Raw genomic sequence first — 13,538 nt, forward strand, 5'->3', positions numbered from 1 at the left:
AAATGTACCTACTTTACAAAGCTGTTGAGAGGTGTGCATATTACTGGCATATAGTAAGTGTTGATGAACATAACTAATGTTATGTTATGTTGTATTAACACAACATGAGGTTTACAAAAGGTTCAAATTCTATCTTATTAATTAATAAAAACTGATGTGTGGTTACAGCTATTTTTTTCGGGGGGTGTCTATTCTGTAGCACTATTTCATATGTAACTTGGCAATTAGAATTCTTCATTTTGGCCAGCGCCGTGGCTTAACAGGCTAATCCTCCACCTTGCGGCGCCGGCACACCAGGTTCTAGTCCCGGTCGGGGCACCAGATTCTGTCCCCATTGCCCCTCTTCCAGGCCAGCTCTCTGCTGTGGCCCAGGAGTGCAGTGGAGGATGGCCCAAGTCCTTGGGCCTTGCACCCGCATAGGAGACCAGGAGAAGCACCTGGGTCCTGGCTTCTGATCAGCATAATGCGCCGGCGGTGGCAGCCATTGAAGGGTGAACCAACGGCAAAAAGGAAGACCTTTCTCTCTCTCACTATCCACTCTGCCTGTAAAAAAAAAAAAAATTCTTCATTTTGGTTTCACTAGGTGCCATTGTATTTTCTCTAACCAAATTTTTTTTCCATAGCATATGTTTACAAATGGATGCTTAAGAGAGTGCTAAAGTACATAGTGGTTGTCTTTTAATGATAAAGTATTATATAGTTAACAAACTTACATGATATAGCAAAAATAGCAGTAGCAAAAGCTTATTATCCTAAGAAAACCTCAACTATCTTGAAAATGGTCCTTTTACAAACTAAAATCTTACACAACTGGATGCAGATTGAAATTTTCTGAGATAAAACATAGCAAAATGCAAAAGTTGCTAAAACAAATATATCTTGTGCAGAACAGGCAGAAACAATCAAGTGAAATGGATCTATTTCTACCAACTACCTGCCATAAGAACTTGGGCATATTTTTGCAATCTCTCCAACTGCCCTCTCTGTACTATGCACAGTAATATTTGTTGCACATGGGACCAATGCTGTGGCATAGTATGTTAAGCCTCCACCTGTGGCACTGGCATCCCACATGGGTGTTGATTTGAGTCCCAGCTGCTCCACTTCGGATCTAACTCCCTGCTAATGGCCTGGGAAAGCAGTGGAAGATGGCCCAAGTGCTGTGCCCCTGCACCCATGTGGGAGACCCAGAAGCAGCTCCTGGATCCTAGCTTCAGATCGACCCTGCTTTGACTGTTGCAGACATCTGGGGAGTGAACCAGTAAGTGGAGGTCCCCTCTCCCTCTGTCTCTCCCTCTGTCTGTAACTCTGCCTCACAAATAAATACATCTTTTAAAAACAATTTGTTGCATAAAAATTCCCATCATAAAACCTACACTCTTAAAAGTTTCACTCATTATTATATTAACATTTCTGGGATTTCTAAGTTCAGAAGTTTGTCAATAGCAGAGTCAACAACAAGCAATGTTTGCTATGTATATATTTTGATTTGGTACAGTAAAAGCTAAATTTATGAAGTTAAATAGGCGGCATGAGGGAAGCAGGACAGACAAAAGATATATCACAATTTTAAAGGTAACAATTTAAAACATACACTATGGAACAGGTGCTTGGGCTTTGCTTAAGATGCTATTTGGGGGGGCTGGCACTGTGGTGCAATGGGATAGCACTCTGGCCTGAAGCGCCGCCATCCCATATGGGCTCCGGTTCAGGTCCCAGCTGCTTCGCTTCCCATCCAGCTCTCTGCTATGGCCTGGGAAAGCAGTGGAAGATGGCCCAAGTCCTTGGGTCCCTGCACCCACGTGGGGGACCTGGAGGAGGCTCCTGGCTCTGGATTGGCACAGCTCCGGCCATTGAGGCCATCTGGGGAGTGAACCATCGGATGGAAGACCTCTCTGTCTCTACCTCTCTCTAACTCTGTCTTTCAAATAAATAAAAATAAATCTTTAAAAAAAAAAAAAAAAGATGCTATTTGGGATGAATGCATCCCATATTGGAGTGCCTGGGTTCGAGTCCTGACTCAGCTCTCAATTCCAGCTTTCTGCTAATATGAACCATGGGATACACTGATAACATCTTAAGTAGTTGAGTCTCTACTGCCCATACTCACATAGGAGACCTGGATGGAGTTCCTTGCTCCTGGTTTTAAAAAAAAAAGATTTTTCCCAAACATATTTGGATGCTTGACATCAAGATCACTAGTAGTTTTATTTATTTATTAACTCATTCATTGATTCATTCATTCACAGGAGAAAGCTCCTGGCTCCTGGCTTCGGATCAGTGCAGCACGCAGGCTATGGCGGCCATTTTGGGGGTAAACCAATGGAAGGAAGACCTTTCTGTCTCTCTCTCACTGTCTAACTCTGCCTGTCAAAAAAGGAAAAAAAAAAAAAAAAGATTTCATTTACCTGTTTGAGAGGTAGAATAACAGACAGAGAGAGGGAAAGGCAGAGAAAAAGGTCTTCCATCCACTGGTTCACTCCCTAAATGGCCATAACACTTGGAGCCAAGCCAATCTGAAGCCAGGAGCCAGGAGCCAGGAGCTTCTTCCAGGTCTCCCACGTGGGTGCAGGAGTCCAAGTTCTCATAGCATCTTCCACTGCTTTCCTGGTCACACTAGCAGGGAGCTGCATCAGAAGTGGAGCATCCAGGATTTGAACTGGCACTCATTTGGTATGCCAGCTCGCAGGCGGCAACTTAGCCAGCCACACCACAACACTAGCTCCATGACAACTATTTGAAGTATTGAAAATGCATTCCTGGATCTTTAAATAGTTGTTATAGCTCAATAAATAATAATAATTTGTTAATAAATAATAAAGTTCAATATATTTCTTTGAGGTTGTATATCAAGGAAAATAAAAAATACTTCATGAAATTAAAAATAAATCTGATATGATCTGCAAATACTATGTAAAGTTTGTTTAAAAAACTTAGTAATTGAAAATAATTCTGGACTCAAAGAAATCAAGTATAGCAACTAGAAAAATAAAGGACTGTTACTTTTAATATCCCAAATTAAATTGTAGAACACATTTAACATCCACTTAAAATCTCTTTAAATGCAATGTACTGGAGTAAGAATGTGGAAGTTCTTTGGAAGTGGTTGTCTTCACACTTATGATAAAACTCCAGGTCTGTGTGAAGGCCTATGAAGCTTGCCATGAACTGACCCATATCCCCTTTCCTACCCTCTTCCCTAGTCACTTCATGCTGACTCCACCCGGCTGCTACAGAGTCTTTGCACTTGCTGCTCCATCTCTCTGGACTGAAGTCTTCCGTAGATTCTCTCATTTCTTAACATTATGTTAAAAATGCATTGGATAGGCCGGCACCGTGGCTCAACAGGCTAATCCTCTGCCTGCGGCACCGGCACACGGGGTTCTAGTCCCGGTCAGGGCGCCGGATTCTGTCCCAGTTGCCCCCCTTCCAGGCTAGCTCTCTGCTGTGGCCCGGGAGTGCAGTGGAGGATGGCCCAAGTCCTTGGGCCTTGCACCCCATGGGAGACCAGGAGAAGCACCTGGCTCCTGGTCGGATCAGCGCAGTGCGCCGGCCACGGTGGCCATTGGAGGGTGAACCAATGGCAAAGGAAGACCTTTCTCTCTGTCTCTCTCTCTCTCACTGTCCACTCTTCCTGTCAAAACAAAACAAAACAAAAACTTACAAATAAAAAATGACATAAAATTTTTAAAAAATGCATTGGATGTCAATTATTGTGTGAGACCTGAAGCCCCATGGGAGGAGGAGCTTCTTCTGTTCACCACCTAGACTGGTTCAAGGCACAGAAAAGGGCTCAATGCTTATTTGCTTAAAGGAAAAAGACAACATAGTACCCTCCATAAGAAATATAAACTTGCAATTTATATTCACAATGAGTTTCTATGAATTTCTTTTCTTTAGGTAAGGAATTAAACATACTGAACAGGTACCTATGTGCTATCCCAATCTTGAAACTGGGATGAGGTCAATGTTCATGTAAGTCATTCATTTTAGAAGATATTTTTAAGCAGAATTTAAGAATCGATGATAAAAACTATCACAAATACCAAAAGATGTCTCACCCAAAGTATCATATTGTGAATTAAATAAGCTTCTGAGAGTGATTCTCAAAATCTAATTTTTTTACTGGAGAATGCTTTTTAGGTCAATTTAGAATAAGGGAACATAGAGGCCAGCTGTGGCTCAGCAGGTTAAGCCATTGCCTGAAACTTAAGCATCCCATATGAATGCTGGGTAGCAGTCCCGGCTGCCTCCACTTCTCATCCAGCTCTCTGCTAATGTGTCTGAAAAAGCAGCAGAAAATGGCCCAAGTGTTTGGGCCCCTGCCACTGAAGAGGGAGACCCAGATGGAGTTCCTGGCTTCTGTTTTTGGCTTGGCCCAGCCCTGGCTGTTGTGGCCATTTGGGGAGTGAACCAGCGATGAAGATCTCTGTCGTTTCTTCTCTTTCTGTAACTCTTTCAAATACATAAATACATTTTTTTAAAAAAGGAAACGTAATAGTATGAGTCATGTTACTAACATCAATAACCAAGTCTACAAATAGATTAATTTTCACTTTGTTCTCATTCTAGCTAGACTAACAGTTTGCCCATGATGAGGAAAGATGGGAAGGAACATATCGAGAATCAGAAAGGACTTACTTTCAAGAAGTCAAAACATGGGAGAGAGAATGAGAATAGAGAATAGACCAGTTCTTATCTCTATCCCAGTCTAGAATCTTGAATTGTGCATTTGCAGCCTTGGGAATGTTCTGTACAGTAAACAGAAAAATCCCTAACACAACAAACCTACACATACAGGTCACAAAAATACTAGATATTTACATGGGATCTTTTCTTTGTGAAGCTGCTATAGTTCAATTCATTAAAATCATAAAATTCTAGCACTGGAAGGGAATCTTACAGATAACCATTAATTTTTTTTTTTTTCTGACAGGCAGAGTGGACAGTGAGAGAGAGAGACAGAGAAAAAGGTCTTCCTTTGCCGTTGGTTCACCCTCCAATGGCCGCCACGCTGATCCGAAGCCAGGAGCCAGGTGCTTCTCCTAGTCTCCCATGAGGTGCAGGGCGCAAGCACTTGGGCCATCCTCCACTGCACTCCCAGGCCACAGCAGAGAGCTGGCCTGGAAGAGGGGCAAACGGGACAGAATCCGGCGCCCCGATCGGGACTAGAACTGGGTGTGCTGGCGCCACTAGGCAGAGGATTAGCCTATTGAGCCATGGCGCCAGCCATCATTAATTCTTTACTTTCACTGCCTTATCTCCAACACACACATACATATATTTAAAAAAAAACAAGAATTCAGATAATGGAGGTCTCAATGGAACTGCTCTAAAAAGCTTTTTAGGGAATATCTGTTTTTAAAAATTATACATTATAAAAATTAAACGCCAATCTACTTTCTTCAACGTTTCTTTTATTTTTTATTTCATTTATTTGAAAGGCAAAGAGAGAGAAATCTTCCATCTGCTGATTTACTCTCCAAATGCCCTCCGCAGCCTGGGCTGGGACAAGCCAAAGGCAGGTGCCCAAAACTCAATCCACTCTAATCCCTTACAAGACCCTGCTCTCTATCTTCTACTCCCATCAGTCCAACAATTTCTGAGCTTCCAAATTCTCTTCTACCTCCACCAACTGTAGTCACAACTGTGACAACCCCTAATCTATGAGTGTAGCTCATCCCAACTTACAGTTTTGAAAACAAAATCTGACTCAGGCCCTTAGTCTATGGCACATGGATTTTGAAGAAGATTGTCCCTGAATCATTCACCCAAGTGAGCAGGGTAGTGAGGCAGTTTCATTTGTACCTTGGAGAACACTGTATACCTAGAAGCCAAACTTTGTGTTTCATTTTCTAGATCATGGGTGTGTATGCATGTATGGGGAATATGTATTACTTTAAAAACTGAAGTTTTTTAGTCTGTTGAAGCTAGAAAATTTACAAAACTTTTCCTATTTATATAGAGTGAAATTCTTTGGCTGGATTAAAAAAGAAGAAAGTCCTGCCCTATTTGATAAAGTATATCAATCACAAATCAGTAAGTCGATAAATGATACTAATGAAGATTAATAACTTATGTTCCCAATTTAGTGAACCATCTTGTAAATAGAAATCATTGGCTATAAACAGCATAAGACAAAATGCAAACAGGCCAGGGGAAATTCCTAATATGCTTGTATAAATATTGTGGCTCAACAGCACTTCGGGTACATAAAAAGATGTACTCTTTTCCGTAATTATTTTTTTTACAATGTGAAGTCAGAAGTGCATGAGTGCACCAGTGTCTCTTGATAAGTAGATGAAACATTAGAAAGAGTAAACAAAAACCATTTCATGATAACAAAATGGAAGTTCAAAATTAGTATTGCACAGTAAAGTATGTTCAAATGTAAAAATACATTTAAAAATATTCAAGAAAGCATGGCCGGCGCCGCAGTTCAATAGGCTAATCCTCCACCTGTGGCGCCGGCACACCGGGTTCTAGTCCCAGTCGGGGCGCCAGATTTTGTCCCCGTTGAGCCTCTTCCAGGCCAGCTCTCTGCTATGGCCCGGGAGTGCAGTGGAGGATGGCTCAAGTGCTTGGGCCCTGTACCCACATGGGAGACCAGGAGAAGCACCTGGCTCCTGGCTTCGGATCAGCACAGTGCGCTGGCCGCAGTGTGCTGGCCGCGGTGGCCATTGGAGGGTGAACCAACGGCAAAAAGGAAGACCTTTCTCTCTGTCTCTCTCTCTCACTGTCCACTCTGCCTGTCAAAAAAAAAAAATATTCAAGAAAGCAAGAAAATATTAAATCTACTGCATGACTCTCCTGTTAACCAGGCACACAATGTACAGTGTCCCCAAATTATTTTCAGTATATTTTTAAATTATGTGGAAAACAGAGAGGTAAATGAAAAAATTGAACCATGGTTTAATATTAATAAAACCTTTTCCTATTTAAAATTCATTTATTGAACTTGATACATTGCCCCTGATTATACAACAGCGTGAACGATTTTCCAAATATTTGTCTACCTACCATGAATCAGTTTCATCACTCAGATTAACTGACTTATATTACATTGGTGAAATGGCAATATTCTGCCCACCTAGGCATATGCAAATGTGCGTGCAAAGACACATATAGAAACAGATACACATACAGTGAAAAGTCTTAATGCCTTAAATTTTGGTTACATTTTTCCAGTTGAATATGGATATGTAGTAAAGTAATAAAATATAACTATATTTTATCAACAGTTTTCAGAAAACTGGGGTCAAGAGAATAAATGAAACATAACTGTAGCTATTAATTATACCAAATATCTAAAATTAGTTTGTTCGACTGATTTCATAATTGGACATCATATTCTACTAACAGAGCAGCAAAAGTGCAAGGATTGAAATTTAAACCCCTAATTAAGCAATGGCACAAGAGTTCCAATGTCCTATACCTGCTTGACACCATGACTCAGGAGGAAATCTCAAATGAAAATTAATACTTCATGTAGTATAGTCTTAGTTGTTAAATAATAAGTGATCATATTTAGGAAATGAAAACTTCAAGTATTCAACAATCATTAGCACTCACCAAAAACAACAAAAAGTTCTAAATAGTCTTATCCATCCAAGAAATAGCCATCTGTAATAATAAATATCCCCCCAAATATCTTCATTACTGTCATCTGGATCATCACACAACTGCAACCAACCTGGCTACTACATCAGCTTCTCTTCTGGGGCTAGATCTTAATGATAAATCAACAAAATGACTAATTTAACACTATTAAAACTAGTGAGTAGATGCTTGGAGTCAAACTGCTTTTTCTATCTGTCAAAAGATAGAAAATGAAAGCATACTCAATAACACAAAAGACATCTTTCAGAAAGCTTCTTTTTATTTTTTTAACCTGGGATTACAAAATAATGTATTACCATTTAAATTTAAAGTTAACTTTAATAATTAAAATGGTCACTACTTCTGAAATGGTGACCTGCCAAAATAAAGATAGTTTAGTCTTCCTCTCCAGGCCAAAATCACAAACTTCTCTTCCTTTTTCCTTTCTTGACTATTTCAAGTAATTTTCTAGATCTAAAAGACATATGAAACTATGACTGCTTCATGAGTCAGTCTTAATTTATCACAGTAACATTACATTTAACCTTTAAAAAAAAAAAAAACTTTTTCTTTGGTTAAAGGAGTAGCTAATGTAAATGGAGTTTAAATATAAACATTACCAAAAAATAAGATGCTAACACAATTAAAAGGACTTAATAGTTAAAATGAATTTTAACTCTTTACATTTGCTTATAGCATTACAAATGATGAAAACCCAGTGTTCGTATCCTTCATAATACAGATTTATTCTTCACTTTAATACAAAAGCTATGTTGCATAAACAGAGGATTTACAGCTGAAGCAGAGTGGCTGAATGAAAGGAAAATGGCAATCTTTCTGGCTCCAGTAGATGCCATTCCCTATCACACAATGTTTCCCACTCATAAATACATGACAAATACTTCCTCAATCATTTTTTACGAGCAGGGATGCACAGGGGGTAGTCAATGGCTAGCTTGAGGGAAAATAGGAACAGCAGGCGGCAGAAACTGTACAGAAAATGGCTATGTGGTAAATTCTCTTCTGGAACATCACTCAGTTACCCAGTCTTTGATCTTTCAGCTACAATTACACTAACTTCCACAAGATCTGGATCCACCTCCCCCCCTTCAAAACACACACACACCAACCTCACACCAGATCATTAGGTATACATAAAATCTACCAAAATTTGGTTTTATAAAATACAGTCATTCATACCTCTTCATTGTTATAAATTAAAATTTGCTATTTAGACAAGAATTTACTTTCAATTGGCTATAACCATATCATCATCACAACTGGTCTCACAAAAAACATGGGGTGTCTGGCGACAGCTAAATCACAGACTGGCGTCTCCTAAGAAGTCTGTCTACCATTAGGGTCTGGGAAATGGTATTTACTATACAATTAGAGCCAGGGAGTTCTACCTGTAATCATCCAAATACAGGTGTGAGAAGCCCCTTTGGGCAAGGAAACTGACTCATCCTTTTTCATGTAAACTTTGATGTCTGTATTGTTTCACCAAGCTTCAGGAAAGCTTACCATTCATACTAGGAGGAGAAGATTTATTAATTGAGGTCAAATGATAGATGTTAAAATTCCTTCCCCAAGGTAACGATTTTTAACATATTAATCATCGAATTTATAAGAATTTGAAACAAGACAGAACTGATTATTTTCAAGTTAATTACCTGCTGAAGAACAGTGATCAGTCTGAACTAAATTTTTTAGTTAAATGTATGCTTTCTAGAATACTACCAATAAAGAAGATAGATGCAGCTTCCTATCAGGAACAAAAAATGTCTTAGAGCAATATCAACAGGGCATTTTTAGTTGCAGCAATTTCACAGAATTTATTCTAATGATTTATTGGAGTTAACCATCTGACATTAATTATTGTTTTGGCTTCCAGTCTATGAATGTTTATTTTTCAGTTTAAAGCCTTCTCACTCTTTGATATCATATGGAAATGAGAATTTTTAATGGAAAATTGAAACCATGTGCATCTAAGTACTTAATGAAGTACAGGGAGAAACCGACAATATATTTTAGGAGAATTCAGATATTTTGCTTTGGATAGTTTTGTTTATATGACTCAACAGTATAAAATGCTGAGGGACCAGTGAGGCAAACCAAATGTGAACATGCCAACACATACATGAACATATAAGTTTTTGAGGTTATTAGTGAAAGAGAACAATTTTTACACTTTAGTTACATGTCAAAAATGCAAATCAATACATGAACGCATAATTTTCACCTTAGTTTACTTTTAGAGTATTAAAAACAAGTATCTGGATTTCGCTCCCCCCATAGGTTTTCTTTTTAAAGCATTCAATCTGGACTTCAAAATTGTAACACTGAGTGAACATTCTTAAGTCAGAAATTCATAGCTTAAAAAGTTTTTTGCTCCAATTATGCTTATTCTCATTTTGCAACAGAAACAAATGATTATGCCTAATAAACTTAAAGTTGATAAGCAAATATGAATAATTTAAAATTGCCTTATTTAATTCTGTTTTAAAAATAGTTTTCTCAGCATAAATCAGTCAAGAGACTGACGGCAAACAACAGGCAAAGCTTTCTCATTCAACTTCAACTTTTCAATAATAAGGAGGAAAATATTAATGTGTCATGCATGGTATGGATATATTTATGCATTTTTGTCTGTGTACAGATATGTCTGAGTATATGTGGGGAAGAAAAACTTACCATTTGTTTTTCTTTCTAATGTAGTCTTTCTCAGAAAGATTAACCAAGTAGACCATTGGTTTTGAAGTCAAAAATAAATGTTTATTCAACACTTCAATCTAAAGTGGGAAATGGAGAGAGAACACCTTTAAAAGTTGAGTAAATATGGAATCACTCATTGAATAATTTGAAAGTAAACTTTCTTTAAAACAAGTATGCCTTTTCATTTTCCTAATTCTTGCTTCCAAAGGATTAGTTGTCATGAAATATCCAGGGGAGCAAAGGCACAGAAAAAAATAACAACCCTAGAAATAAACAATCACGGACAGAAATAAAAGTTGAACTAGATTATAACAAGAAGTATACCATAACGACAACTCTAACTTGTTCTCTAGGAAATCAAAGCACAAGCAGTGATAGATGGTATGACATTTACAACTTACCTCTTTGTCATTCCAATCATGATAGAAGCGAACAGGTTTCTTTTGATCTATAACCCAGGATTTGACTTTGCACATTATGTCCTATAAGTAAATACAAGATGAACAGTAAATATTTAGATACTAAAAATTAAAACTTAAAGTTCTCTAATTTTAAAAAAACTAAAATTTTTTAGTGAAAAAGGATTAAGGCATACAAATAATTATTTTCAATATATCATTAAAAAAAACCCAAGTACTAATAAAACATTGTTGTGGTGTTAAAACACCACCACATAAAATGGTTAATATTGGCAAAATTAGTAACAGTATGAATAATGGTAAGACAGCTCAATCACACCAAGAACTAAATATAAAAGTAATAATATTTCCACATTACCTAGTGATGCCACATGTAAGACAAATATGCTACTAGGAAATGGAGTGTGTGTGTATGTGTGTGTGTGTGATGGGGAGGATATATCAGGACAGTAAATTGTATTTTTTCCTTAAAAAGAAAAACAAACAAAATAGATGAAATTGAGCCTATCATTGATGATCTACCCTTCAAAATATTAAATCAACTGACCAAAACCCTTTTTATTCTGAATTAATTTTTTGTCAACACCTTCTCCATGCCCACTTCTCCCACACACACACTGCCCCCCTCAACCTGCCAAAGCCTCCATTACACAATGGCAAGAGCCCTGCACTGGTGACCTCCAACCAGCTGCATTCACTTTCAGAACATCTCTCTCTGCTGGAAATCTAAAGGCCTTTTAGTTAGCAAGCTAGTGTGCATTCAGAAGGAGTAACTGCAGGAAGAGCCCAATGTGCTTTGTTTCTCTGGCCTTTCTTCACAGAAAGATTAATCATCTGTGAAATGGAAACGGCAAACAGCAAGTGACACAAACTGAACCCTTCAAGCCTTCCCTCATCAGTTTTGTGGTTCTGAATCTGAAAGCTGCGTGTGGCAAGGTTCTCCTTACAGGCAGGTGTTAATAAAAGGCTCTCAGGTCTGAAAGGTCAAACTTAGCTCTTCCAGAAGAAGTGCATTCGAGAGTCATCTGGTTTTCCTTTTTTTTTCCTGGTTAAAGATAATTTATGGATGCTTTAAATATGCATTTCTCAAAAATTTATTCCAATACACAATTATTAGTAATAGATTTCTTGGATTTTCATCAATGTACTTTATCATAATCAGTTACTCTCTTATAAATATCCACTTGAATAAATTATCTCAATATTTAGTATACCTTCCTTACAAATCTTGCCATTACCAACAGGAAAAATAAGGAAAAAGCCTTATATCCTTAGATCCTGATTTGAAACTCTCCAGGAAAAGGACTTCCCACAGATTTTAACAAGGAAGGGGGCAAGCTGAAAACTTTTAATGAAATCTAACATGTTCTGCTTAAGAATAATCACTTTTACTCTTCTATAACTGAATTTCACTCATAAATGTTTAAAAGTGGCTAATGTAACACCATTTCCTACAAGGAGAAGATCAAAGTGCTATATTACAAATGCATTATGATTAAAAAAGCCCTGTGCAGCCTTGCTATTAACTGTTCTTTAAACCCTAAAAGGCTTCCCATAGATCTCACTTGGCACTGCATATACAACCTTTGACAAGTAATGTAGACCATTTTTATTCATTGCCTAAAATTGTAGGCAATTATGTGCGTCACACTGGCCACCTGCAAATTCTGAATGCCTGCTCCAGTTGTCAGTGCAAAAAACTAATGTCGGAGGGGATTAATCTAGGGGGAGAGAGTCCTCTTTAATGGCTCCAGCAGGTGAAATGGCCCAGCTGGTTACTATGATGAGTGGCCAGAACAGCTTATGTAGAGACACGCAACAAGATTATACAAAAGAAGGAGAAAACAGTGGTACCATCTTATATTTGGTTCTATTCGTTTTTTTTTTTTCCAATTAAAGGAAGAAAAAGACAAAAGAAAGCCAAACCAAAAATAAGGAATTAAATTTTAATCATATAAAAAGTCTAAAATACTTCCATAATGATAAATATTTTTACAAAACGCAAGGGCCTCAATAAAAGCAGATCACTACTGAAGGAATTTCAGTATTTCTCCTTCATTTTAAATTAACGACAATTATTACTTCAGACACAGAAATTTTATTATAAAAGCACTCTAGCATTAGATTTTTTTTCTTTTTCACATCAATATGTAAGAGTATTTCAATTTTAAAATGAAAGGGAATTAACTCATAATTAAAGTTCTCAAACAGTATAAAGTACTTATTGCTATGTTCAAATATTTTCAGAAAAACTTACAAATTATAGTATGGGTTTTGAACTGTTGAAAGTAAAATCTTTTGTATCCAATGTTCTCCTAGTTATCCTCACAAAAGATTAACAGCCAAGAAAAAATACTTTAGATTTACTAAAAGATGTCAATTTTACTTAAGACAAACCAAAACTATTGCTCTCAGATAAGATTATTTTATATAATTCATCAGTATATGGTGTAGTTTCAATGTGCTCTTTACCTTACATGAAAAAAATAAAAAGTAATACTAATTTTAGCAAAACCTTGAAAGAGGTTATATTGCTTATTTGAAAAACTTCTGAACAGATGAAAGAAAACATCTGGGCTCACTTGGATATAATGCTTAGTGGGTTGTTTGAATTTTCCCTGTATGCTCAATATGTATGAACACATACCTGTATATTATTAATGATGGTTAGAACATTAAAAGGTTTTCAATTCAATGAACTGCATTTGGTTAACTGAAAAAAATAATCTAACATATACTTAATCCACTTTAAACAAATCAGACTTTAATAAAAACATAAATAATACTTTAACCCTTGATGTATTT

At 37.3% G+C, this 13,538-nt stretch overlaps 1 protein-coding gene across 1 annotated transcript in view; it reads right to left on the minus strand.

The window, feature by feature from the left end:
• The window catches only part of OLA1 (Obg like ATPase 1), a 184,190-nt gene that overhangs the window by 41,961 nt on the left and 128,691 nt on the right, over positions 1–13,538 (minus strand). The window contains exons 6-7 of the mRNA XM_062187970.1: positions 10,716–10,796; positions 10,294–10,391 (exon numbers count right to left, since the gene is read on the minus strand). Of these exons, the coding sequence (XP_062043954.1) occupies positions 10,294–10,391; positions 10,716–10,796 (179 nt within the window). The remainder of the gene's footprint in view (positions 1–10,293; positions 10,392–10,715; positions 10,797–13,538) is intronic.

This window comes from Lepus europaeus, chromosome 1 (assembly GCF_033115175.1).
Source record: "Lepus europaeus isolate LE1 chromosome 1, mLepTim1.pri, whole genome shotgun sequence".
In the NCBI taxonomy this organism is placed as follows: Eukaryota; Metazoa; Chordata; class Mammalia; order Lagomorpha; family Leporidae; genus Lepus; species Lepus europaeus.